General features: G+C 41.0%; 1 protein-coding gene across 3 annotated transcripts in view; it reads right to left on the bottom strand.

The window, feature by feature from the left end:
- The window catches only part of SPECC1L (sperm antigen with calponin homology and coiled-coil domains 1 like), a 134,483-nt gene that overhangs the window by 50,086 nt on the left and 56,949 nt on the right, over positions 1-27,448 (bottom strand). For all 3 annotated transcript variants that reach the window (XM_066365520.1, XM_066365521.1, XM_066365522.1), the window contains 6 exons: positions 23,815-23,888; positions 22,524-22,699; positions 15,354-15,517; positions 14,115-14,206; positions 12,816-12,906; positions 224-307 (listed from right to left, as the gene is read on the bottom strand). In XM_066365520.1, coding sequence (XP_066221617.1) covers positions 224-307; positions 12,816-12,906; positions 14,115-14,206; positions 15,354-15,517; positions 22,524-22,699; positions 23,815-23,888 — 681 coding nt within the window. The remainder of the gene's footprint in view (positions 1-223; positions 308-12,815; positions 12,907-14,114; positions 14,207-15,353; positions 15,518-22,523; positions 22,700-23,814; positions 23,889-27,448) is intronic.

Genomic DNA, 27,448 nt, shown 5'->3' on the forward strand with positions numbered 1-27,448 from the left:
CTGGCTTGAGCACAAGGATGCTGGCTTGAGCAAGGGGTCACTCACTCTGCTGTAGCCTCCTGGTCACAGTGCATATGAGAAATCAGTCATTGAACAACTAAGGTGTTGCCACGAAAACTTGATGCTTCTCATCTCTCTCCCTTCCTGTCTGTCTGTCCCTATCTGTCCCTCTCTCTGTCTCTGTCAAAATAAAAAAGGAGGAATTTTGAATAAAAGTCATCACCTGAGATGGTCTTGGCACTTTCCATGGCAGGTACTCTTGGCAGAGAAGCAGGTCGGCTGGTTGAAGATGTTCTTAGTAGATGCTCTGCACAAAGTGGAAAGGGTCACAATAAAGAAATCTGGTACTGAACACTGACATAACAAGGGTAGCAAGAAGGTGAGTTTTACTCCCCTTACCCTTGACACTCAGCCTTTCACAATTCCCCAGAGGTCTACTAATACTAAACAACTTCTGTAGACAAGGAACATTTGGGAAAACATTTCATTCAATGTTTTATTTCTAGGGATGAGACATTTAACACAGATGAAAATGCTTCTAAATCACCAACTGCTATTTACCTCTTTGATGCAATTCAACCAAAATTCGAAGATCCCCTATTATATCTAGGTGTAAAAAGTAGAAACTAAATAAAAGCCTTGCCTTGTGCCTACATAGTTAGCAGGAAAGCCATACGTAAATATAACAGACAGGTCAGGATGGAATTAATCAGAATACTAGAATGATGAAGTGCTATTAAACCACAGAGGGAGAAGCTATTCATTTTAATTTTAGGGAGTAGGAAAGGCTTCAACAGCACACTGTAATGACATTAAACTGGACTTTACTAGTAGAGAAGAGGGTGGCTAACAGTATTTCAGACAGACAATACCCAGAGCAAAGGTACAAGGTCATTAAAGATGAATAATAATAAAATCCTAGCACAGCTAAAACATTGGGCGCATGGGAAACAGAGAAGGTAGCAGGAAAATGGGCTTTAAAGGGAGGAGGAGGCTGACTGAAGAGAGACTTCATCACCTGGTATGTGGACTTTAGTCTGAGGGCAACGAGGAAGCGTCAGACATCTCTGAACACTCAGCCAAGACATTCTGCGTCTGCAGCCTCACCTTGCTCTAATCCTCCCTTGCTTTCTAAACACAAGATGTATATAGGGCGTTTCTTGAGTCCCCTGAACGTTGGCACAGCTGTTCCTACATCTCCTGTATTCCTCCTCTATTCCCTCTTTATCCTGGCTACCTTTATCATCCTGCAGGTCTAGTTTCAACACTGCCTTCTTAGGACCTGTTTGCCCTGAGGTGGGAGCTCCCAAACAGAGCAGCACGCTTCATACGTACGTAGGGCTACAATCCCAACAAGGCTGTCGTCAGGCTAGGCCAACAAGCACAAGGACAGCTGAGATGTGTTCTGCTTGGTTGGAGTGTATCAGGAATGGTAGATTAGGATGAGAGGAAACACCACCTCTTATACTTAATGAAGACTATTAGTCTCATTGACCAAGAAAGTCCCTCTAGCAAACATTTTTTTAAAAAGGGAAAAGGCACAGTTTATTGATAGTAAAAAAAAAAATTCAGTACTTCTTTCTAAGAATTAACAATTTTAAAAATACTCCCTCTCCTAATATGCTGTCAAAAATAATGGCATATGACATTATCTTTCAAGGACAGGACATCTTTTATTTTAAAATTTATTTTCTAAACACATGAGAAACATCTGGTTGTAATTACAAACTACTTGGATTGGAAGGGAGTGGGAAGGAGGAACTTACTTTCTTAATGAAGAGAGGACTTATATAGCCTAGCATCATTACATCATTCTTATCATGAACAAACATTGCCTCTGTGCAAAAAAAAAGCCTACAAACAAGCATTCATCATTCCTAAACCCTGTCACAGGAAGAGCATTATTAAACACAAAGTCTGACAGACAAAACAAACTTAGTAGTAGCATATAGAAATAGTTGGAAACAGAAATCAACATTTTTTACTTAATTAAATTTTCCATTTTGCAAATATGAAACTGGTCAGTCCCTAAAATCTTAATCTTCCAAAGAACACAGCAAATGAAGAAAGCGAAAACAAAGGGTATAAAGACAAATGAATCAAAATGTGTGTTAGTTCGGACATAGCCTTTGTCGTGCCCTACATGGAAAGTGTTTCTAAGCTGTCTTATATCTTCCTCTTTGGCACTGCACACTCTAGGCACAGAACTGAAACAAAACTCATGAAATGTACTGCTGATTCATTTGCCCAACAGCTAGTTAAGTCTTTTTTTTTTATTGCATGTCTACAAATCCAAGTCTGTCTTAATTTGGCAGACACTTTCTGAAAACGTACAAAAAATACATATTTCATGGCTCTCATTTAAATAACCCAAATTGGCTATTATTCATTTTTAAATTATTTGTGTTAACTTTCCACTGACACAACACAGGCTGCTGCCAGGTCATGAAGTATTTTCACTGAGAATCAAACAAGGGCTCAGTGGCACTGTTACAGTAAGAATGCATGTCCATCTACTGCTGTAAGCAGGCTGGATTCAACCTTTATGTCAAACTGTTGGTTTAGCCCTCTTCAGGAAATAAGATGAGTGTATCACAAGCAAGTGGCAGGCAGGAGAGATTATATTTTACAGTAATAGAGACTACTGCCATATGGAGCTATTCTTGTCTTTAATACAGTCATTAAACAAAAATTATTTGGGTCTCCACTACTTGCTAGGCATGGGGCTGGGTACAAAGGTCAGAGAGAAAGGAAGATAGGATGCAGGAAACTTGCCCCAATGGAACCGGGAGTCTAGAGTAGAAGATTTTTAAAAAAATCACTTCAAGTGGAGGATGCTAGAACAGAACAAATACAAGGGCTCTGGGAACACAGCAAAGGATGTGACCCGGTCTTCAGAGGAGATCCGGAAAGACCTCTGCAGGAAATGACATCTCAGTTAAGACTAGAAGGATAATTAATAGCTTTTATACAGGCAAAGAAGAGCTTGGAGTGGAGTGTTCAGTGTACATCCAAAGAGATCCACAGGCAGGGGGAAGAGAGGAGCAGGTGAGGCTGCAGGCAGGCTGGGAGGGCCAGACCAGGCAAGGGCAAAGCATGCAGGTGCTTCAGGTCAAGTGAAGGAATTTGGATTTTACTGTTAGCAATGTGGAACCAATACAAGTTTTATTATTTTAATATCTTTTTGGCTGTAGTGAACTGAAGGAGGAACAGTTAGACTGTACAAAGGAGATAAAATTGGCTTGGACTAGGGGCTTGGGTGGTACCACAAGAGAGAGAGAAAAGATTCAAGAGCTCCTCAAAATGGCAGAATCAACAGGCTTGCTGATCTACTAGATACAGAAGTGAGAAGGAGAGAGGTTCTAGGTACAGAGATAAGAAAATAGAAAAGTATCATGGGAGGAAATGAAATGAGAACACAGTGAATTTGAGAACCATATAAGATACCCAGGGAAAGATGAGGAACAGGTAGTTAGTGAGGGAGTTCAGAAGAAAAGGCAACGTAAAGATCTAGTTTTGAAAATTATTAGCATATAGCTGATGGCGAGATAATGAATTGGTGACAAGGAGGCTGAACCTTGGTCAAAGCAATTTAATACATTGTTGGGGACAGAATTAAGGTAAGAATATACTGTATTAAGGAATGAATGGGAGATAGGAAGGAGACAAAATGTATATGAAAAGTAGAGAAAGTATAGTAGCTAGAGGAGGTGGGTAGCAGGTAAGGGTTTCTTTCTTAAAAAAGAAGAGATGTGAACATTTTAAAATGACAATGGAAGGGAGCCAGTAGAGAAGGTAAAGCTGAAGACACAGGAGGAAAGGGATCATAGCATGAGGCTAATAGCATTTATGAAAGCCCAAACAGATGAGATCCAGGGCTAAGATAAAAGGATAAACCTACACAGAGATATTCTTTTCACTTACAACAGACAGCAGTAACACGAGCACACTAGGTCTGCTATTTAATTCTATTTCATAAATCATAGAAATAAATTGGTGCAGGCAGTTGTCCCTTTATTGTTTCCCTAACCATATTCATAGGCAAAATAGTGGGTTTAAAAACAGGGACAGGCCCTGGCCGGTTGGCTCAGCGGTAGAGCGTCGGCCTGGCATGCGGGGGACCCGGGTTCGATTCCCGGCCGGGGCACATAGGAGAAGCGCCCATTTGCTTCTCCACCCCCCCCTTCCTCTCTGTCTCTCTCTTCCCCTCCCGCAGCCAAGGCTCCATTGGAGCAAAGATGGCCCGGGCGCTGGGGATGGCTCCTTGGCCTCTGCCCCAGGCGCTAGAGTGGCTCTGGTCGTGGCAGAGCGACGCCCCGGAGGGGCAGAGCATCGCCCCCTGGTGGGCAGAGCGTTGCCCCTGGTGGGCGTGCCGGGTTGATCCCGGTCGGGCGCATGCGGGAGTCTGTCTGACTGTCTCTCCCCGTTTCCAGCTTCAGAAAAATACAAAAAATAAAAAATAAATAAAAATAAATAAATAAATAAATAAAAACAGGGTCAATTTTGAAACCACTGTATATTAGTCATGAAATAAACAAACATAATGTAGATAATGAGAGCCAGATTTCTCACTGGCCAAAGAAAGAAGTTACAAGTAAGGAAAAGAAAAATGCTAGAATGCACTCTTGGTGCTGGCTTGGAGTTAGAGGCATGAGTGTAACTCGTGGTTTGTGTATGCATGGGTTGATTATATATACATAAATCTGTCCTAACTCTATCCAGAAAGGGACTGGAGGCACCTCAGTAGCAATAAGTACATCTAGCATCCAGATCTTGTTTTCAAAAATACCATTCTCTAATAAAAGTAACCAGGGGTACTTGGAGAAGTATATAGTTGATTCCAAAGCTGGTGCAGGAAAAAGACAATTCTGGGTCACCTTGTGGTGCTCAAAAGTAAGAAAATGCTTTGGGGGGTTCGGCGGGGAATGATGCATCGAAAGAGCAAGCAATCAACATGAAAAAGCTCCTAATGGCCAAGGGTGGGATAATGTGAGCAACAAAATAACAATAGTAATAGATTTTAACACAAAGAATAAATGTCTATGAGTGTGTATTAATATAAATGAATGCTATAAATATAAGTGCAATAACATATTATAAATAATTCCTTGCAAAAAGGAGGAAATTTAAAAAATCAGCACTACAACATCACAGTGATAACTGCTGCAGAAAAAAATCTGTCAAGGCACAGATGCTAAAATCAATGAGAGAAAGTTTAAGCAGAAATAGAATATTTATTAATTACTAGCAGGCAACCACCTTATCCAAGTCACCAATAATAAGACATATTGACATGTGTCCCCTGATATGATACACTTGAAAGTGCACATCACCTCTGTGGTATCCTTCCCACAGGATATGTGATCCTTCCCAGTAACACATAACCTCAACCTAATCAGGAGAAACAAAAAAAAAAATCAGATAAACCCACACTGAGTGATATTCTAAAAAACAACTGGGTAGTATTTTTCAAAAGTATCAAGGTCACAAAAGACAAGAAAAGACATAAACTGTTGCTGACTGGTAGAGACTTAAGGAGATAAGACAACCCAATGCAAAGTAGGAACCTGAATTTGATCCTGGAATAGAAAATGAACATCAGTGAGAAAACTGGTAAAATCCAAATGAAGTCTGTAGTTTGGGTTAATAACATTTCAGTGATACTGATTTCTTACTTTTGGTAACTATTCGATGGTTATGTGGGATGTTCATATTAGAGAATCTGGGTTAAGGGTATAAGAGAACTATAGTATTCTGAAACTCTTCTATAAGTCCAAACTTATCTCAAAAGGAAGAGTTTTTTGTATTTTTCTGAAGTTGGAAACAGGGAGGCAGACAGACTCCTGCATGCGCCTGACTGGGATCCACCTGGCATGCCCACCAGGGGGCGATGCTCTGCCCATCTGGGTCATCGCTCTGTTGCAACCAGAGCCATTCTAGTGCCTGAGGCAGAGGCCACAGAGCCATCCTCAGCGCCCAGGCCAACTTTGCTCCAATGGAGCTTTGGCTGCAGGAGGGGAAGAGAGAGACAGAAAGGGAGGAGAGGGGGAGGGGTGGAGAAGCAGATGGGCGCTTTTCCTGTGTGCCCTAGCCGGGAATCGAACCTGCGACTCCTGCACACCAGGCCAACACTCTACCACTGAGCCAACCGTCCCGGGCCTCAAAAGGAAGAGTTTTTAAAGACAGAGAGAACACCTTAAATATTGCAAGACATGCTCAAGTATACTGATTGCAACTTATCTTGAAAAACATTTTAAAAAGATGGAAATGTCCCAGCTGGTGGTGGCTCTAGTAGATAGAGCATCAACCGAGGACACTGAGGTCCTAGGTTCGAAACCCTAAGGTTGCTGGCCTGAGTGTGGGATCATCAAAGTGGTTCCATGGTCACTGGCATGAGCCCAAAGGTCGCTGGCTTGAGTAAGAGGTCACTGGCTCAGTTTGAGCCCCCTGGTCAAGGCATATATGAGAAGCATCAATGAACATCTACGAGTTGATGTTTCTCATCTCTCTCCCTTCCTGTGTCTGTCAGTTTGTCTCTATCTCTAAAAAAAAAAAAAAGACACAATATAATGTACAGATGATATGTTGTGGAATTGTGCACCTAAAACCTGTATAATTTTGTTAACCAGTGTCACCCCAATAAATTAAATAAAAACATTTCAGAATATAGGAATTCTATAGAATCTAGGTAGTGAGAGGTAAATGTTCACTACACAATTTCTTTCCATTTTTCTGTATGCTTGAAAATTTCATATGATAATAATATGTTGGAAAAAATAGGAGGCTAGTTACTTTATCAAGAACCACAGTGAAGAGAAGAAAAATGGGGATGGGAAGCTTTATAAGTGAATTGATATCCATTAGACTAAAATACAGAAGGTTAGATTTCCATATGAATTTCTCCTGGCGATTTCCCCACCATGCTGGATCTAGGGCTGAGCCAGAATCCAATTCAGTTCTATCCTTTGGAGAATGAGAACTGCTGTGAAAATTTTAAAATAGAAGGTTCTTTTTCTTTTCTTTTTTTTTTTTTTTTTTTTTTTTTTTTTCATTTTTCTGAAGCTGGAAACAGGGAGAGACAGTCAGACAGACTCCCGCATGCGCCCGACCGGGATCCACCCGGCACGCCCACCAGGGGCGACGCTCTGCCCACCAGGGGGCGATGCTCTGCCCATCCTGGGCGTCGCCATGTTGCGACCAGAGCCACTCTAGCGCCTGGGGCAGAGGCCAAGGAGCCATCCCCAGCGCCCGGGCCATCTTTGCTCCAATGGAGCCTTGGCTGCGGGAGGGGAAGAGAGAGACAGAGAGGAAAGCGCGGCGGAGGGGTGGAGAAGCAAATGGGCGCTTCTCCTGTGTGCCCTGGCCGGGAATCGAACCCGGGTCCTCCGCACGCTAGGCCGACGCTCTACCGCTGAGCCAACCGGCCAGGGCTCTTTTCTTTATTTAACTTAAAAGAGACAACTTTTAACAAAGTATCAAAGGTCTGCCTTTCTAGTAAAATCTTCTAAGTTTGTGTCATGTTTATTATATGTACTCTTACCATAAATCAATTTTTTCAAAATACTGAATTTAAAAATTTTTTTATATCTCTAAGCCTCATGTAATGCAATTTGGACAAATAACAGTATTAATTTCTTTACAGAACATGACTTCACTTAGACTAATCAGCTTTCTCAGATATCTGTATGTCTGAGCTGGTGGCACAGACATGGCATTCACAAGGTTGTGCTGATATGGGGCAACCCCAGGTTCTCCAACCCTCTGAACCATCAGCTAGGGTTTTCACTTAACATTCTGTACCTTTTAAGATTACTATGCAAACAGAGACAGTAAGAAAAAGAAAAAAGAAAGGCACAGTAAAGACCTTTTCAACTACCTGTATCCATGTACCTACCTAGTAGCAGATTTCCTGCTTTGGCCACAAACACTAATTCACATTCTGTCTATAAAGAGTCACTGAGGCAGCACCAGTCCTGAACCTAGCAATTTAGCTCAACTGCTGACAATAATAACAAAAGGGCATTTGATTAGTCCATTTATAATAAGATTTTGCTGGTCTGAAACCTTCTCCTGCAAGTGACATACAAGCATGATGCTAAAATGGAACAAAACCCCCACACCTATTATAAAGTACTTAACTGGAAAAACAACAACAACAAAACAACCCAATAAATTCCCTAAGTGTAGTAGAACAAGAGGCATCACTGTTTTAAACTTAAGTAATGAAACCACTAAAATTTTCAAAATGAAAATTATAGACTGTTTTTCTTTATTTAGGCCAAGATAAAAGAAACAGTCAAGGAAAAAAAGCAGTTTGAGACAGAGCTCAGAAATCCTACTTTCTTTCACCGTCTGGATAACCATGGTAGCCTTTTTTTTTTTTTTTTTTTTACAGAAACAGAGAGAGAGTCAGAGAGAGGGATAGATAGAAACAGACAGAGAGGAACGGAGAGAGATGAGAAGCATCAATTATCAGTTTTTCGTTGCAACACCTTAGTTGTTCATTGATTGCTTTCTCATGTGTGCCTTGACCGTGGGGCTACAGCAGACCAATAACCCCTTGCTCGAGCCAGCAATCTTGGGTCCAAGCTGGTGAGCTTTGCTCAACCCAGGTGAGCTCAAGCCAGCTCAAGCTGGCGACCTCAGGGTCTCAAACCTGGGTCCTCCGCATCCCTGTCTGATGCTCTATCCACTGCACCACCACCTGGTCAGGCCATGGTAGCCTTTTATGACCAAGTATCATCCGGTTGTTCTCAGTTTTGTAAGTGGTTTCTTTCTCTAGTGACTGTGAAAGATTAAGATCTCACTATCAACAAATTCTCAGATAAAAATTCAACTAAGTGTGTCTACCTCTGTGTATATTTGCACTGTTTTCACTAAGCCCCATTAAGGCTTAACACAGACTGACCACACACACTCCATGACCAATGGCATTATCATTTGCTATATTACCAGATAATAAAAATAAAAAAAACAGAAAAAGATTTGATTCAGCAGGCCCTAAAAGACACTTAACACATTCAGTCTATGTCTTCAATAACCTTGGCTTACAAACCTTTCAAACCCCATTCCCCACCCACAAAAGCTAAAGCAATAGGAAAAGTGAAAAAAAAAAACCTTTGCCTAATTTCCCAATTTGTCCTTTCCTAAAATTACTTAGGGTGCTTGTAAAAATGAAGTTTCTAAACTCCCTTTCCTGGAGAGTCCAAGTCAACAGATCTGAGGTAAGGCCCAGGGTTCCATATTTTATCAGTGACTCAGGTAAGTCTTAGTAATAGGTGAATTCAAGCAACACTGCTGGTACTGGTTGTTCTTGGTAAACCTTGCCCTGTTGTGAGCCAACTGAGATGAGTCTGTAGAGCAGTGGTAGTCAACCTGGTCCCTACCGCCCACTAGTGGGCATTCCAGCTTTCATGGTGGGCGGTAGCTGAGCAACCAAAGTATAAATAAAAAGATTTCACTAGAGTAAGTTGTTTTATAAAGATTTATTCTGCCAAACTTAGCAAAAATCTGACATAAAGTACTTGGTAAGTAATTATTATTATATGCTTTAACTTGCTGTAACTCTGCTTTATAAATTTTATAAAGTAAAGTTACTTCCCTACTTTATAAATCACCATTACTGTGGAACTGGTGGGCAGTTAGAAAATTTTACTACTAACAGAGATACAAAAGTGGGCCGTAGGTATAAAAAGGTTGACTACCCCTGCTGTAGTGGGTCAGTCAAGTGGGGAGGAGGCCCTGAGGGTTGGCTTCAGGAGGTTTGGAAAGGCCCTGAGTCATTTCCTACTGGAGCATCCCTGCCCTCCTCCAGAGCCAACTGAAACCTGGAGACTCAATATTCTTTAGTGTCCCAGGATTACCTCAATGCTCTCCTGATAGAGGCCTGTCACAGGCTCAAGGTTATACACATTTTCAAAGGCTGTGGCATCCTGGCTCCTAGCTCCAACTGTAGTGACTGTGACTGCAGGTCAAAAGGCTGACTTTATTTGCCAGAACTGGGCACATGTAACAGGCAGGGGAGAGTGGGACTGCTCCTGAACCCTTGGCTTCCATCTTTGCTCTCAATGCATGCACTCTTTTAAGATGCCCAAAACATAATGTGTATTATGCTTTCTCACAACCACATCTTGGCAGCTCAGCAAAACCTGCAGACCTAGTTGCCTTGCAATTAACTGAACTGCTTTACTTGCAGATAATTAAGAGCCATCATTCTCAGTCACATATGCTAAGAAGCTCAAAAACAGTCATAAAATCTAACAGTGAGTATTTTCTATTGGCTAAAATTCATGCTTAGCATTTTATACGCTTTAACTCTTATTTTATTCACTCATCTCATATGTCTTATCAAGAGTCCAAAACTACTGTAGATGCTCAGGATGCCCTGACTTCATGAACTTCACAACCTAGGGAACAGGGAAAAACTAATAAAAGTTATAGATAAGTAAACTATATAGTATATAGAAGGGATAAGTGCTAAAGTTAAAGGAGAGAGAGAGATCAGAGAAAGAGGTATATGGAGAAGAGAGTGGATTACAATCATAAATATGGTATTCAAGCCCTCATCTAGGTGAAATGTGAGTGGAGCCTTGCAGGAGCAAGCCTGCCTCCTGCACAAGTGTTCCAGCAGAAGAAGAGCCAGTATAGGTCGCTAAGTCAGGAGAGGGCCTGAGTGCCCCAGGATGGCAAGGAAGCCGTGTGGCTGGGCAGAGACCAAGAGAGAAAGGTGATATAGCCAGAGAGGCAACGGGGCCAGACTAGGGGGGTCTGGAGGCCACTAAAAGAACTCCAGTTCTTCTGAAAGAAATGGAAGCCAGTGGATGGTTCTGAGTAAAGTGACATGCTCCAATTTATCTTTTTCAAGATTATGCTGGCTATATGATTAAGAATAGATTGAAAAAGGAATGAGAAATCTTATGCCGGAATCCAGGTGAGAGTCGTGTGGCTCTGACCAAGAAGGTGGTAGTGGAGAAAAGAGCAACACTCCATTTCTGGATGTATTTTCAAAGTAGAGCCAATGGGGTTCCCTAAAGAAATGGACAGGTCTCAAAGGGAATTAAGAATGATGCCAACATTTCTGGAAAATAAAATTGCCCTTAACTGAGGTAGAGAAGGCAAATTATAGATTGAAGTTTGAAAAATGTAGGAATTCTGTCCTGGACAACCTCAGTCTGAGAGTATTCAATATCAAAATAGTGATGTCAAATAAACAAATGGATATATAAATCTAGAGTCCAGAGGAGAACAGGCTGGAGATATGAACTTGGCAGTTCTCAGAATAAAAATAGTAGTTAAAGGTAGAGAATGACAGGATACAGTGACAGAGTGAGTACAGACAGAGAGAAGACAGGCCTAGGGACAGGCTCTGAGGCACACCACCCTTACTGGTCAGGGAGAAGGAACAAGCCCAGGAGACGAGGAGACAGAGGAGCAGCCAAGAAGGAAAGAAAAGATGCAATACTATGGCATCATGAAATACCAAAAGAACATCCTGGAAAAAGGCGTGCTCAACGGGCCAAATGCTGCTGCTGACAGTTCACGGATTAGGGCTCAGGGCTGACTGGATTAGTGACAAAACATGATTGGCAACATTGATGAAAATAGCTTGATGGAGCCTGACCTGTGGTGGTGCAGTGGATAAAGTGTCGACCTGAAACACTGAGGCTGCTGGTTCAAAACCCCAGGCTTGCCCGGTCAAGGAACATACAAGAAGCAACTATGACGAGAGATGCTTCCTGCTCTTCTCCCCACCTCCCTTCTCTCTCCTCTTGCTCTCTCTTCTCTCTCTCTCTCCCCTGTCTCTAAAATAAAATCTTAAAAAAATATCTTGATGGAATGGTTAAGGGTGAATGACTGACTGCAAGGTTGAAGAGGGCCTGAGAAGAGAGGGATTTAAGAATTGAACTCTTCCTGCACTGGGGGTAAATGGAGCCCATGGAATCCTCTAGGTTCTTCAATGAAATTATTCTCACAAGTCTGCTTATTTCTTCCCCACATCTATCAAAACTTCGTAGTATTACAGGCAGAGCCTAACACCTAACTGCTATAACCAAGAGAATGCACAAAGAACGCATGGAGGTGACTGGCCTGTATCATCCTAGAGGGGCCCTAGGCTGCTGAGTGCCCTGCACTCCTGCTGGGCACCTCCACACCTACCCCAAACGAAGTGCTGCTTTCCAGAGCACCACACCAATGCCACGAGCCACTTTCCCAGTGCTCTTCAGCACCACATGTAATGCAGTACAGGTAAGAGAAAGAGCCTGACCCCAAAAGGGAGGTGTTTTGGATTCTGGTACTGGCTCTACCACAAAGAGCTGTGTGAAAATGAGCAAGCCCCTTCACAAATGCAAAGAATTGCTGTACTGTATCCGCGAGTCTCAGTTTCTTCTTATGAACAATGGGCAGCACAGAGATTTTAAAAGTGGGCTCTGGAGTGAGAATGCCCAGGTCCCTGGTTCAGTAACTATGTTAACTGTATTAAGATACTTTGTGAAGCCTCATTCTTAGTATACATAAAATGGGGATAACAATCCATATACCATGAAAAACTACAAAATCACAGTGCCTAGCGAAATAGCAACTCTCTACTACCTATCATGATGCTACGAGAGAGCTGTCCTCTAAGATGCACTTATTAATAACTAGCCTCACCATTTATAATTAAAGACATATTATGAGTAAACTTCTGATAAAGATGTAGTATACTACACTGGTTTAAATAATGTCAAGAACAAAAATAAATAACAATTTAGCCAAAAAAGGTCAGAATTTTAAGAATTAATAACAAGTGAAATAATGCAACATGTAAAATGTACCTTGCACAGGTATCTCCCCGTAGTTTGGTCTCTTGTCTGACAAGGCTGTCAGGGGTTTGGGTGCAGAAATTGGTCCACTTATGGAATGTCTCTGAAATCACAAGATGAACAGTATCAAAGTTACATAAATATTTAGTTATGAATTTGCATTATAGCTTCCAAACTGTTATAAGGCTAAAACTCTCTCTCTCTCTACCTCAACCCCTCTTTTCAAAAGTGGCTTATCAGCAAGGGCACAATGAGAGGGCCACTTAAGCATGACAGAGTAACAGCACCTGTCCTGATTCTGATCTGCATTTCCAGAGTGGCAAGAGCACCTCTGAAACTCATTTATAACAGACCAGCCATGCCCTTGTGCTAGACAGCTACAAAACAGCCACCAATAAATCACACTTCTCTGAATTTGTGCCTTGTGAAGACCTTCCCAATCTGAATCTGGGCTGGCCTTATAACTTGTGTAGACAAAACGAATGGGATAGAAGTGACACAGTCCAAATTCCAAACCTCAGTCTTCACAGGCTTTGCTAACTTTTCGCTTTTACTCTCTTGGAGCTTGAGACACCATGCCCTGAAGGAGCCTGAGAGAGCCTGAGAAAGCCCACAGAGAGAGCAGCCCAGCATCCCTGCTGAGCCCAGGCCCCAGCCACCCCCTCCCCGCAGCTAGGTGCAGGTGCTGGAGTGATCCCAGCCAAAGCCAAAGAAATGCCTCGTCAACCCAGAGAAATAGAAAAAATAATAAAATTGCTGTTTTAAGTCACTAAGTTTTGGAGTGATTTGTTATGCAGCAGAGGCTGAGACATGCTAACTACATATTCAACCTACAGAAGTATCTTAATATAGTGCTTAAAAGCATGGTCTCTGAAGCCACACTTCCCAGGTTCAAAGCCCAGCTCTACCACTTAACTGTACGACCCTTGGCAAATTGCTTACCTTTCTGGGCCTCAGTTTCTACATGTGAAAACTAGGGATAAGAACCATACCTAATACCCAATATAGTTGTTATAAAGATTGAATGAGTTAACATTTTAAAGCATTTGGAACAGTGTAGAACATATAGTAAGGTTCAACAGCTGTTAGCTATCACTATTAGAGATTTTCAGAATAACACAATTGATATTTACATAATTTATTTCAATTAGCAATATTCACAGTATTTTAGCAAAAAAGAAATCCAACTGTATCCTTCATGCAGTAGTCATTTGCCTCTGCCCACAACCTGACATAAGTGTAAATGACTTTGAAGAGGACTGCCTTTCAGATGCGGAGACCCCCAAAGCCTCTGCAATCATAGGCACTCACCTGCATAGGGGAGACAGCTGCCGCAGGGGGTGTTTTCATAGGACTGGGACTCAGAGGAGTCCGAGGAATTGCAGCGGCAGTGGGGTTTGGTACTAGAAAAACAACAAACAAACAAGTATATAATGAATGCATACAGCACAGTGGAAGCTTTTGTAACTGGTCTCCCTTGTGGGTTCACTAAAGTATCCAATGCTTTCAGCTCCTCTGGAAACTGTGCGGGCTGATGCTCACCTCCACCAGACACTCACAGCCATGCCTGCACAGCAATCAGTGCTGCCCTTACCACTAGGTGGGTTTTTTGTTCCCTACAGTAGTTACGTTTATTTCCAACCATGGTTTTTCCAGTCGCTTGAAGGTGGGGAGGGCGTGCTTTCAAGTAGAAGAAAGCGTATGTGATACAGAGCCTGACTTGTTTCAGGACCCAAAGTGCAGTGCAGCTGGCAGGTAGGTGAAGTGGTTCAGATGAGGTTAAGGGGAAGGCAAAGTCAAACCATGTCAGCATCTGGGTATCTGAATTTCACTCTCACTAGAATAAAGCAAGTAAATAATTTTAAATAAGATCTATCATGAAATAAAATGAGGAGACTAATTAGGAGGTTACAAAAATCAATAGTTGATGGTGGCTTGAACTATTAGTTGATTATGCCACTAAGAGATAGAGGGAAGCAGACAAAGCAAAGATATACACGTTGGAGGCTAGATTAAGAGGACTTGCTAGTGGGCTAGATGCAAAGGAAGAAAAAGGATATAAGGAAGAAGGAAGATTCCTAGATGCTGGCTTAAGTAAGTAGGTGGAACGGTGCTGCCATTAACACAGAGAAGACTGGAGCTGAGGAACAAGATTTGGTTTTAGACATAAGATGTCTAGGAAACATCTGAATGTCAAAGTCAACTAGGAATTTGAGTACACAGGCCTGAAAAAGGTTCGGAGGAAATGAAAGGGCTGAAGTCAGACATCTGGAAGTTCTCAGGCACAGAGAAGGTTCTCAGAGTCACAGGCATGTGTGAAAACACATCTCTGCATGGGGAAAGGCACAAGTCTGAGACCAAGATCTCTGAAGCTGAAAATTTCCTATATCTCCTGTTACAAAACACCTTGTAGTAAGGTGAACTCACTAATACTATATGCAAGTTGATGACATGTAGAGAGTTAGACAGTAAAGGTTATCAAACTATACCAGAGAATATATGGTAAGTAATTATGACTGTCTGCCCTTGGCACAACGTCTAAAAAATTACCTTGAGATGCACTGTCGAAGGACTTAATGAGGGTTTTAACAGTCGGGGTGGGCTCAGAGGAAGTCGAGGACCTTCTACTCAGTCCCATCCCTTGTCTTAAGGCTGCCAAGTCTCTCTCCACAGCATTCATGTAGTTATACACCCGGCCTCGTTCCTCCTCTTGCCTGAAAACAATATTGAAATTGGGGCATTTTTTACATATATACTAGATAATACACATTTTCCCCTCCCAATTAAAAAGCATTAAAAAGTATCAGTTTAAAATAAAAAATAGTATCAGTTTTAGCTGAGTAAATTACTTGGTATAATATTCTCATTTGCTTGGTAAATTCCAGGAAATGACATTAAAATATTTATATCAGGTTATCCTAAGTAGGTTAAGTAACCATCAGTTTCCATTTTCATCTGAGTAAGTGTAAGGTGAGGATATCAGTAATCAATTAGCAGTAAAAAGGGAGGTGGACTCGCCAAGATTCTGACTCAGTACTGGAATCTCAAGCTTCTGGGCTGCTGAAAAGGCCCGGCCCTCTCAGGAGAGTCTGGGAACTCACCATATCATACAGACAATCTATCATGTCTATCTAATATGCCATGCATACACATGGAAATAAAAAGAAATGAAATCAAAGCCCATATTTACTTTTAAAATGAAATTTTAAACCTGCTGTAGTCTCTAAATACAATTTCTACAAAGGGCGAAAAGAAAAAAAAAGACCGAGCCCATATTAGTAACATGAAGTCTCCTAGATGTTCAGTGTGATGGGTCACGAGTCATCTAAAATAATCAATTGCACTTCATTTCAGACCAGCTCTAACTCACTGAGCTAATGCATAAGTTTTCATCTGGAATGAAATTTCAGTTGCAGGTTTGTACATGTCATGAAACTATCAAGTAAGTTATAGGTGAACAAAAATTAATCCTGTTCTTAGAAAAATTTGTCATTTGGCTCTTCTGACAGTGTTTTTTTACCATAAGAGACACAAACAGAAAGTTTAATAAAGCATGTACAAGAGTGATTATCAAAGTGATTATCAAACTTTTTTGGTCTTAAAGCACCTTTTCACTCTTAAAAATTATTGAGAACCCCAAAGAGCTTTTCTTTATGTAGGTTATATCTATTGACATTTACCATATTAGAAATTAAACCTAAGAAATATTCAAAATATTTAATTAATCTAAAAATAAACCCAGGACTTTATGAAATAACTATAATAGCTCAACTAGTTAGAGCAGTGGTTCTCAAAGTGTGCACCAGGGCACACTGTTGTACCCTAGATTTCCAGGTGCACCCTATGGTATTCCAGAGAAATACGTGCCTTTTGGGAACCAAAAAACCAACAGGGTTTTTGGAGTTTAGATTTTTGGGGGACAGAGGTGTGCAGAATTGGCTGTAAGCTGACAGTCTGCCCAACCCTCCACTTCACTTGCCTGATTAGGTTGCAAAAGGCTGTTAAGCTGTGGTGCTGGACTGTTTACACTACCCTCTATGATCCCCTGAAAGAATGGAGGCAAGTTTCTTCTATCCTGTGTTTGGTGTAAAGCTAAGATGATATGTATGGTGGGGGGTTTTCTGCTCTTGGTAAAATTCTTGGGTTGCCTTGGAAATGTGATCAAAGACCACTGATTTGCTAATGGCCTCACTTTGCCCTACAAATAAAGCAAGATGCGGTTTTTGGACGTGCTTTGTTCTTGCCAGCAGCAATTACAGGGCTCTCCCGACCCCATATTTTCTTAATTCTGCGTATTTTCTTAATTCCGCATCATTCCCACTCGGGACCTGGAATTACTAGCTGCGCTGGCTCACAGCATGTGCCCAAATATAAAATAAATATAGTTACTCCATTATACCATTTCATTACAGAAATACTGCTTTTTGTTAACACATTATTATTATATTTATTATTAGCACACATCATTATATTATTTTTAGGTAAATAAACCCAAATAAATTGGATAGATTTTTCAAAAAGAAGCATAATATTGAAGAATCCAATTCAGGAAGTGAGCAAAAGTTAAGTGTAAATAAAATAGGACTTGAAGGCTGACGGACAGAATTTAATTTATAATACTTTCCATCACTTAACACTGAACAATACGATTGGATTAGAAACCCATTCATGGAGGCTTCACGTGATTTTGGTTTAACATGAACAGAAGAAGAACTGGCAGCTATATCCACTGATTGCGCATTGATGATTAGGAATTGTCTCTTGAAGTCTTTTGGATTTCTATAAAAGAAGAATATGTGGCAATATCTAAAAAGGCTTTGAACATTTTACTACAATTTTCAACATCCTATTTATGTGAATTAGGATTTTCTACCCTCAACACAATTAAGAGTAAAAAGAGAGGAGTTCTTCAATGTATTGAAGAGGAAATAAGAGTTTGCCTTTCTAATATATGCCCAAACACTGAAGAAATCGCTAGGACACATCAGGCTCATGTTTCTCATAAACACAAGAATGAAAAAACTTAAACACATTTGCTCCGGGACCTGCCGAATTTACTAAATCTTACCAAGAATGTATCTATATATATAAAAAGGTAACTTTTTGGTCATTATTTTATTTTTTAACCCCTCTCTTTTACGAATTCTATAAAGCATAACTCAAAAAATGTAACATAGGCCCTGGCCAGTTGGCTCAGTGGTAGAGCGTCAGCCTGGTATACAGGAGTCCTGGGTTTGATTCCCGGCCAGGGCACACAGGAGAAGCGCCCATCTGCTTCTCCACCCCTCTCCTTCCTCTCTGTCTCTCTCTTCCCTTCCTGCAGCCAAGGCTCCATTGGAGCAAAGTTGGCCCAGGCGCTGAGGATGGCTCTATGGCCTCTGCCTCAGGCGCTAGAATGGCTCTGGTTGCAACAGAGCGATGCCCCAGAGGGGCAGAGCATCGCCCCCTGGTGGGTGTGCCAGGTGGATCCCAGTCGGGCACATGCGGGAGTCTGTTTGACTGCCTACCCGTTTCCAACTTCAGAAAAATACAAAAAAAAGGTAACATAAAAATGTTTTTTAATATCAGAATAAATTTAATTTTGTTGTATTTATTTTAATTACCATAAAAGAACACTTGGACTTTATATTTTTTCTTTAATATTTGACTTAATTATTATAACATATTTCTCAGAAATTTGTATATAGTGCACCTACAATTATTTGTAGGATTTTTAAATGCACCCCGACATCAAAAAGTTTGAGAACCACTGGGTTAGCGTATCATCCTGACACAACAAGGCTGAGGGTTCGATCCACAGTCAGGGCACATACAGGACTCAATCAATAAATGTATAAATAGGTAGAACAAAAGGTCAATATTTCTTTCTCTCTAAATCAATACATTTAAAAAATTTTTTTAAAGGAAAATGACTAAATTTTCAAAGACCAAAAAATATTAAAAAGATCAGTAGTGTTTTTATATTTTTGCATGCCTCTTTTTTTTTTTTTTTTTTTTTTTGCATTTTTCTGAAGCTGGAAACAGGGAGAGACAGTCAGACAGACTCCCGCATGCGCCCAACCGGGATCCACCCGGCACGCCCACCAGGGGCGATGCTCTGCCCACCAGGGGGCGATGCTCTGCCCATCCTGGGCGTCACCATATTGCGACCAGAGCCACTCTAGCGCCTGAGGCAGAGGCCACAGAGCCATCCCCAGCGCCCGGGCCATCTTTGCTCCAATGGAGCCTCGGCTGCGGGAGGGGAAGAGAGAGACAGAGAGGAAAGCGCGGCGGAGGGGTGGAGAAGCAAATGGGCGCTTCTCCTGTGTGCCCTGGCCGGGAATCGAACCCGGGTCCTCCGCACGCTAGGCTGACGCTCTACCGCTGAGCCAACCGGCCAGGGCTGCATGCCTCTTTAATGTCCGATTTAACAGAATACTGCTAGGTTTTCATTTCTTCTACATTCAAAGTATTGTAATGTGAAAAAAAAGCAGGCTTTGCACAAATACAGAGTTGGAAAAAGGAAGAAAATTTTAATGATATTAAAATAATGTGGCCTTTTAGATAACTGTGGCTATTCTTCCTTGATACTACACTAAAACGCAACAAGTGGTAGTTAGCTGCAATGTGGAATCTAAAGCACATGAATGAATTTTCTACTCTGTCCATTAAAATTCCCTGGTCTATCTTGTACTCTGAATGGATCTTTTACCCATACATGATTGTCACCTCATGCACAGGTCATATGGAAAATAATGGATCACTGAATTAAATGAATTTTCTAAATGTTGATGCCTGTCATATAATTTATTTTTTAGAAGTCACATTTGCTAATATTATCAATGATCTCATCAGTAAACTCTTTAAACATGGAAAGCTGCCAAGCTTGCAATGGCACATACAAGTTTTCCAAAATCCTAACATTTGCTTGAAAGCCCATTATTTTATCACTGGCAACAAATACTGTCAGTTGTTTTCCTAGATGTGACAGGCTCTCTTAATGAATTTCAAGAAATAGCCTGACCAGGCGGCAGCGCAGTGGATAGAGCATCGAACTGGGATATGGAGGACCCAGGTTTAAGACCTCGAGGTCGCCAGCTTGAGCACGGGCTCATCTGGTTTGAGCAAGGCTCACCAGCTTGGACCCAGGGTCTCTGGCTCAAGCAAGGGGTTACTCAGTCTGCTGTAGCCCCCTGGTTAAGGCACATATGAGAAAGCAATCAATGGACAACTAAGGTGTCACAACAAAAAACTAATGATTGAGCTTCTCATCTCTCTCCCTTCCTGTCTGTCTGTCCCTATCTATCCCTCTCTCTGACTCTCTCCTGTCTCTGTAAAAAAAAAAAAAAATAGCCACCAATACCAATATTCATAGTCATCAGTCAGTCTCAAGTAATAGTGGTATTAAATGAAAGAAGAAAATAGCACAATCTAAAGCAACACCATACTTTCCTCCAGACAACGTCATACTTGGGTATATGCAGAAGTGCTTTATGTGTACTTCCCATTTTGTCACATAGAACATTAAAAAGAGTATACTCTGGGACCTAGATGTAGTAATATCAATAACTTACTGCTTCATCATGGATATTTTTAAGTGAAACTTGCACTTTTGAAAATGCAAGGATGTGGTGGTGAAGAATACAATGACTATGAGTATAATTTAATGCCAAGGCCGTGATTCATCCACAATTTGCACTTGCTTTTCACTATTGGTGTAAAAGTCAACACAGTGAAAAGGGCAAGCAACATGTCAGTATTAGTATGAAAACAGTATGCCCTTGCAGACCTGACTATGGGAGTTGCTGTTCTACAAGACACAATGCCTTTAAATATGTGTCTCCGCGAATGACTGACAAGCTTTCAGGAGCCAATGGAATGATTCTTCTTTTTTTTTTCTGAAGTAAGATGCGGGGAGGCAGAAAGACAGACTCACGTATGCACCCAACTGGGATCCACCCAGCAAGCCCACCAGGGGGCGATGCTCTGCCCATCTGGGGCTTTGCTCCATTGCAGTCAGAGCCATTCTAGCACCTGAGGCAGAGGCCATGGAGTCATCTGCAGTGCCTGGGCCAACTTTGCTCCAATAGAGCCTTGGCTGCAGGAGGGGAAGAAAGATAGAGAGAAAGGAGACGGGGAAGGGAGGAGAAGCATATGGGCGCTTCTCCTGTGTGCCTTGGCCAGAAGTTGAACCGGGGACCTTCACACACCAGGCCAATGCTCTACCGCTGAGTCAACGGCCAGGGCCTGGAATGATTCTTTACAAGTAGAAATGCAGAAACTCAACTTTTGAATGTAACATTTCTAATACACAATTCATTTCAGAGTATACAGATAAAAAAGGTAATGTAGGCCCTGGCCGGATGGCTCAGTGGTAGAGCGTCGGCCTGGCATACAGGAGTCCTGGGTTCAATTCCCGGCCAGGGCACACAGGAGAAGCGCCCATCTGCTTCTCCACCCCTCCCCCTCTCCTTCCTCTCTGTCTCTCTCTTCGCCTCCCGCAGCCAAGGCTCCATTGGAGCAAAGTTGGCCCGGGTGCTGAGGATGGTGGCTCTATAGCCTCTGCCTCAGGCGCTAGAATGGCTCTGGTTGCAACAGAGCAATGCCCCAGATGGGCAGAGCATAGCCCCCTGGTGGGCATGCCGGGTGGATCCCGGTCAGACGCATGCGGGAGTCTGTCTGACTGCCTCCCCATTTCCAACTTCAGAAAAATACAAAAAAAAAAAAAGGTAATGTAATATGAGTTTTATACCAGTGGAAAAACAATAATCTTCTGCCTAGTTTCATGTTATGTTTAAGGAAACCAAATAAAAATGATTGAGCAACACTGTCTACTGGGCCATATTCTAGTGCTAGGCAACAGTAAAATATGATTATGAGTTTTTCACAGATATTCTGTTAAATATTTTTGAAATTTTTTTCCCTACGCCTACTTAAGAATTATTCAAAGTAATGAATAATCAAATTCGTAATAATAACCTCAAACACAAAAACTGTTTTCCCCCACTCTTAGATAAGAGTCTCCTTGAAAAACTCCGAGCATATCACAAATGTCATCTCATCTAATACTTTTTATGGGTTTCCAATCATCTCAATGTTAGATGAGAAAAAATACCACTGGGGAGATTCATGTGGTAATAAGCAAAAAACAAGTGAAAACTCCTCAAGTAAGTGATGGAGAAAAATTCACTTTGCATCCTTTACCTGGGTCTCTAATACTACTAGCTAAAGCATATTTGTCCTGGCCCTGCAGGCACATCTCATCTAAGTCTGACAACAACACTGCAAAGCAAGCAGTTTGTCTTCATTTTAAAGATGAACAAACTAAGAGCTGTGACCAAGATCATGGAGCTAGGAAGAGGCAGAGCTGGATGGGAAATAAGTCTGTCTGCCTCCAGTCTGCATCCTTAATCACGAGGCTTTAATCTAAACAAAAGCCAGAGGGCTAGAATATGGGGATAGAAGACAGGGGAGAACCATACAGTGTACCCTATGCTAGGGACCATTCTGGCCCCCTCCAGAGGTGTTATGATTATGGACACTGACGACTCTGAAAGACCAGATAGACAACACTATTTCACAAGTGTCATAAAACGAGGCCAGAAAAGTTGAGTAACTTCCACTAGATTCAAACACAGTCATACTAGTATCAAACCCCACATTCTTTCCATAATACCACATGAGAAAATTTAAGTGTTCTCTATTAAAACACATGTACACAATTGGTTTCTCAAGACATACTTGCGTGACTTTATTTCTTCCAATTCTTTTGTGAGTTTCTCATTTTTCTCCTGAGCCTCATGTAACCGGCGCTTCAGATCACCAATCTCCTCTTGGGCTTCGGATTTAATGTCGTTTGCAATAACCACTGCAGTCTGAAGATCAGCTTGAAACTGCCGCCATTCCGCAGATTCTTCCTATATTAAAAAACTAAATTTTTATTCCCAAAAGAGAGCAATAAGGACTTATTTTAAAAAAATAAAATGTGTTTATGGTTAGGTTGCTACAATGCACTGTCCCAAATTATAAATTTTGTTCAAATCCCAGAGAATTGTTATTACCTATAGTTAACTGGTAATGCAATTATTATTGAGCTTCTTCTTAATGAGGAAAAGATTTCCTAGCAATCTGTCTTAGGCATCAAGCATTCAAAAAGTGTACAATAAATATTAATGATGGTAATATCAAGTCTCCCTTCATCATTCAAGTTTCAAAGTAAGTCTTATGAAAATAAACATGAAAAATTTATAGCGCTTTACCTCTGAAAAGCTCAAGGAGGTGGATAAATGGTGTGTGAACCATACTTAAAGATCTTATAGTGCAACACTACAAGTATCCTGACATCAAAATCTAACAGGAAAAGAAAAATCAAAAGTAAAGGAAAAGGAAGAGGAAGCCAGAAGAAAAACACTATACTTAATCTAGGCAGACAAAATCAGAAAGAGACAAAGAGAAAAGCTAAGGAACTGTACAGTCCACTGCTTCCCACAGCCATGACAGAGGTGGGTATGGCTGGCTGGGGAAGCCTCCCCAGGGCATCACGTCCACCACAGCAACAGCTGCCAACTTCCAAGCCCAGTGCCCGCCACCCCAAAGCAACGCTCTGACACTGTGAAGGCAGCCTGAGCAACAGCGGCATGAGACTATGAAACAGCTTCCGCCACCCTCTGCACCAGAGTGTACAGCTGCTGGCAAGCTGATCAAATCCACAGAAGACTGAAAAGAGTTGGTTTCAGATACTTTATCCTCAAAGAGTTAATATGCTTTCTTTCCAAAATTTAACACTTGCTTCTTAAATCCATCTTTCTAAAATCACCACTCATAAACTACTAGTACATTCTCCTACCTAGAATGTAGTGCCAGACCTAATTTGAAATGATGACATTTGCTTTCTGCCCAAAGACTCGTGGCGTCAATGTTATAATTGTACTTGAAGCTTAACATGAACATTAACATGGTCAATGACTGCCCTATGCTTAACTTTCAGAAAACTATTTTTTCTAATGAGATAATACATAAAGACTTATCCTACCCGAAGTCTCCTGTGCAGTGTCTTGATTTCTCTTTCCATGTCATGTTTTTGGTCCTGGAGTTTTTTAACCGTATCTGAAAAATCACAAACGTTTAAATATTTATTCTTAGAGCTGTATTCAAAAAGAAGAATATAAAGAGAAGAGGTAATTAAATATGACATTCAAAAAAGTCATTCTGCCTGAAGACTTTTTGTTTTTAATACAAAACCTTAGAAGAAAAAAGAAATGTTCACTCCAGTATTAATGAATATTACTTTCTAAAGAAAGTAGCAAGTGGGGAGGGGAGGGGCACAAAGAAAACTAGATAGAAGGTGACAGAAGACAATCTGACTTTGGGTGAGGGGTATACAGCATAATCAAATGTTAAAATAATCTGGAGATGTTTTCTCTGAACATATGTACCCTGATTTATCAATGTCACTGCATTAAAATTAATAAAAGTAAGATAAAAAAAAAGAAAGTAGCAAGTTTAAAAATCCAACTCTGGATTACCTTCCTTCTCAGAGTCTTAATTCTGAAATGAAAAGTTAAGTAAAATCAGTTGTTAAAACCACACATATTGTTGGCTCTCAAATAAAACACTTAACTGCTACTACAATGTGAACTTTTAATCACAAGGGTTATTAGTCTAAGTATTTATGCAAGCATAACTTACTTTATACACTGAAATAAATTGCAGAAAAGTGGTAAATGAAAATGTTTTTCAAACTTAATGTCCTGGGGAACTGCTATTTACATTAATTCTAGGGGAACTCTTTTTACAAAATAAAAATATATTTATAAAGGAAATCAATACTCAACTTATTTCTTGCATAAAATAAATTTTCTTCAAGCAATTTCATCCACTGTAAACACTTAATGAACATGAATAAGTAAAGCACCATACCAGACAGAGCGGGGATGCAAGGATAACAGCACAGCCAAGGCCAGTCCCCTTGTAACCTAACCAGCAAGGTATGGGGAAGTGACATTCTATTTAGAGATTCTGCTCTAAAATTCATGCTTAAGGGGAAACGCCTTAGGAGGGTGGTGTGCTGGTGACCTTGCTCAATAAATCTGTCACAGCTGGCTATTTCAACAGCTCAGGAACTGGTGACTTTCTCTTTGGTTAGATACCAGAAAATGCATGTCTAGTGACAAATACTCTGACTTTACCAACTGTTTCCACCCTAATAGATCCCTACCCTTCTGAGTTCCAATTCTGCCTTATATAGCCTTATAACTGGTGCTGCCAACACTATTTACATTTCTTCATACACCTGTCTACCGCAAGACTGAAAACACTTCAAAGGCAGGAGCTGTGTGGTAACTTCACAGCCCCAGCACCTGACACATGGTAAGATTGTAAATGTAATAAATGTATAATGCAAAGTAATGGAAGTAGCAAAAGAAAGTGACACTAAGATCATGACATAGGCTTTTTTTAATATTCCATTGACAGAACTTATCAGAGAATTCATAACTACAGACATGATGTTTCTGAGTAAACATTCCCTTCCATTCCTTATACTTAGTGGCAGGAACCCAGGCACAGTGAACACCTGCGTGCAATGACACATAATCAGAAAGTCTTCCTTAAGCTAACAAATGATTAGCTTTTAATCAAGATCCTAACATATGTGTATGCTAATATTTTTTCTTACATTGCTCACTGTCTTCTTCCCAGTTCCATCAGGAACCTCTTCTTGCTGAAACCTCTGTGACATTATACCTTTAATTTCTTTAATTTAATGTTGGTGATTTGTTTTGTGATACTTTTAAATGGAATGAATTCATTTCAGTAACAACATAAAGCCTAGGATAACAATATGTGTAATCATTATTATATATAATAATGATGCATTTTTATAAGCTAAATTTAAAAATTAATGAGATAAAATATGGGGGGGGGGGATTGCACAATTTTTGCACCCGGCAGTTTACTTTTTCCACTCAGCACCCCTAAAATCTTTCAACAAAGTTAGGGTCTATAAAAGAAAAAGGATTCAAATTTACTCATTAATTCAACAAGTCTCATTAAGTATCTCTTTGCACCAGGGAAGTGGATACACGCACCAGGTTTTTTTCTAGGTGCTTATAAGATATAAGGCAGCGGTTCTCAACCTGTGGGTCGCGACCCCGCCGGGGTCATGACCCACAGCTTGAGAACCGCTGATATAAGGGAATGGAAAAAGAAATCCATATCCTCTTAGAGACAGAAAGGCCAGGCTTGTGGTTCAGCTAGCAAAGATGAATGTTTCCATATGAAATTTTCATTCATTTATAAATCTGTTTCTATACAAACAACCTCAGACCTAATTTAACCTGGAAACTAAGGGTCAACAGGTCATTTAATTTGGTTAAGGGCAAAGAAACACCAAGGTGAATGGGTAAGTCCAACACCCCAATTTGTATCTTACAGATTACTCTGGAACCAGCAAGGTAACTTGGCTCTGTATGAGGACAGATTCAGTGTCTTGGTGATATAATCAACCACAGATTAAGGAGTAAGGATAGAAGCTGAAATATTTCTAGTGTTGAAAACACTAAGGAATACATCTTTCATTTATACTATATCCACTTATACAAAAAATAATTTTGTAATTAAAACAGGCAAGCAAACAAAAAAGTGTAATTTCTCCTCTTCTGTTGAAAACAGTTTTCCTTTTCTTCTTTTTTTTTTTTTTTTTCATTTTTCTGAAGCTGGAAACGGGGAGAGACAGTCAGACAGACTCCCGCATGCGCCCGACCGGGATCCACCCGGCACGCCCACCATGGGGCGACGCTCTGCCCACCAGGGGGCGATGCTCTGCCCATCCTGGGCGTCGCCATGTTGCGACCAGAGCCACTCTAGCGCCTGAGGCAGAGGCCACAGAGCCATCCCCAGCGCCCGGGCCATCCTTGCTCCAATGGAGCCCCGGCTGCGGGAGGGGAAGAGAGAGACAGAGAGGAAAGCGCGGCGGAGGGGTGGAGAAGCAAATGGGCGCTTCTCCTGTGTGCCCTGGCCGGGAATCGAACCCGGGTCCTCCGCACGCGAGGCCGTCCTTTTCTTCTAATCACAAAGGACACATCTACCTATCACCTAGCTTTAGATAATTCATATGAAACAACAGCAAATCTTACTATAGCTCACTTTTTACATCTGGTGTCTTGATTCTCAGATATTTTTAGCCTCATGATGATCTTAGACTGATTATAAAATCCCAAATTTCATTCGTTTCTTTTGCTCTTTTCTCTTTAGCAACCTCGACATTCATGGTCACAGAATTCATATTATCACTATTTTTAAAAGAACATTCTGCTACACCCAAACTACATATTTATTATTGTCATGTCATAGTATTCCTTTTAAACAGAAGAGAAGCTGGCAGTCAGTGGACATATTTAAGAAGAATAAAGTGCACACATCTCTAGGAAATTTGATTTAAACTTTACAAATCATAACTGTATTTTCACTTTGTAACATCAAGTACTGGACAGTCTATGACAATAGACTTTCTTCCTTAGAAACAAAGGAGTATGTGCTTAAGTTCTTGTCGTGAAAAGTAGCTTGGCTCAATTAGCGGTCACACAAAAGGGCAGCATACGCCTTCCACTCTGGAGCCTCTAATTGCAGTTTCCTTCAAAGGTATTCTAGTGTGAGAGACACTGCCA

Source organism: Saccopteryx leptura, chromosome 2, assembly GCF_036850995.1.
Source record: "Saccopteryx leptura isolate mSacLep1 chromosome 2, mSacLep1_pri_phased_curated, whole genome shotgun sequence".
Classification (NCBI taxonomy): domain Eukaryota; kingdom Metazoa; phylum Chordata; class Mammalia; order Chiroptera; family Emballonuridae; genus Saccopteryx; species Saccopteryx leptura.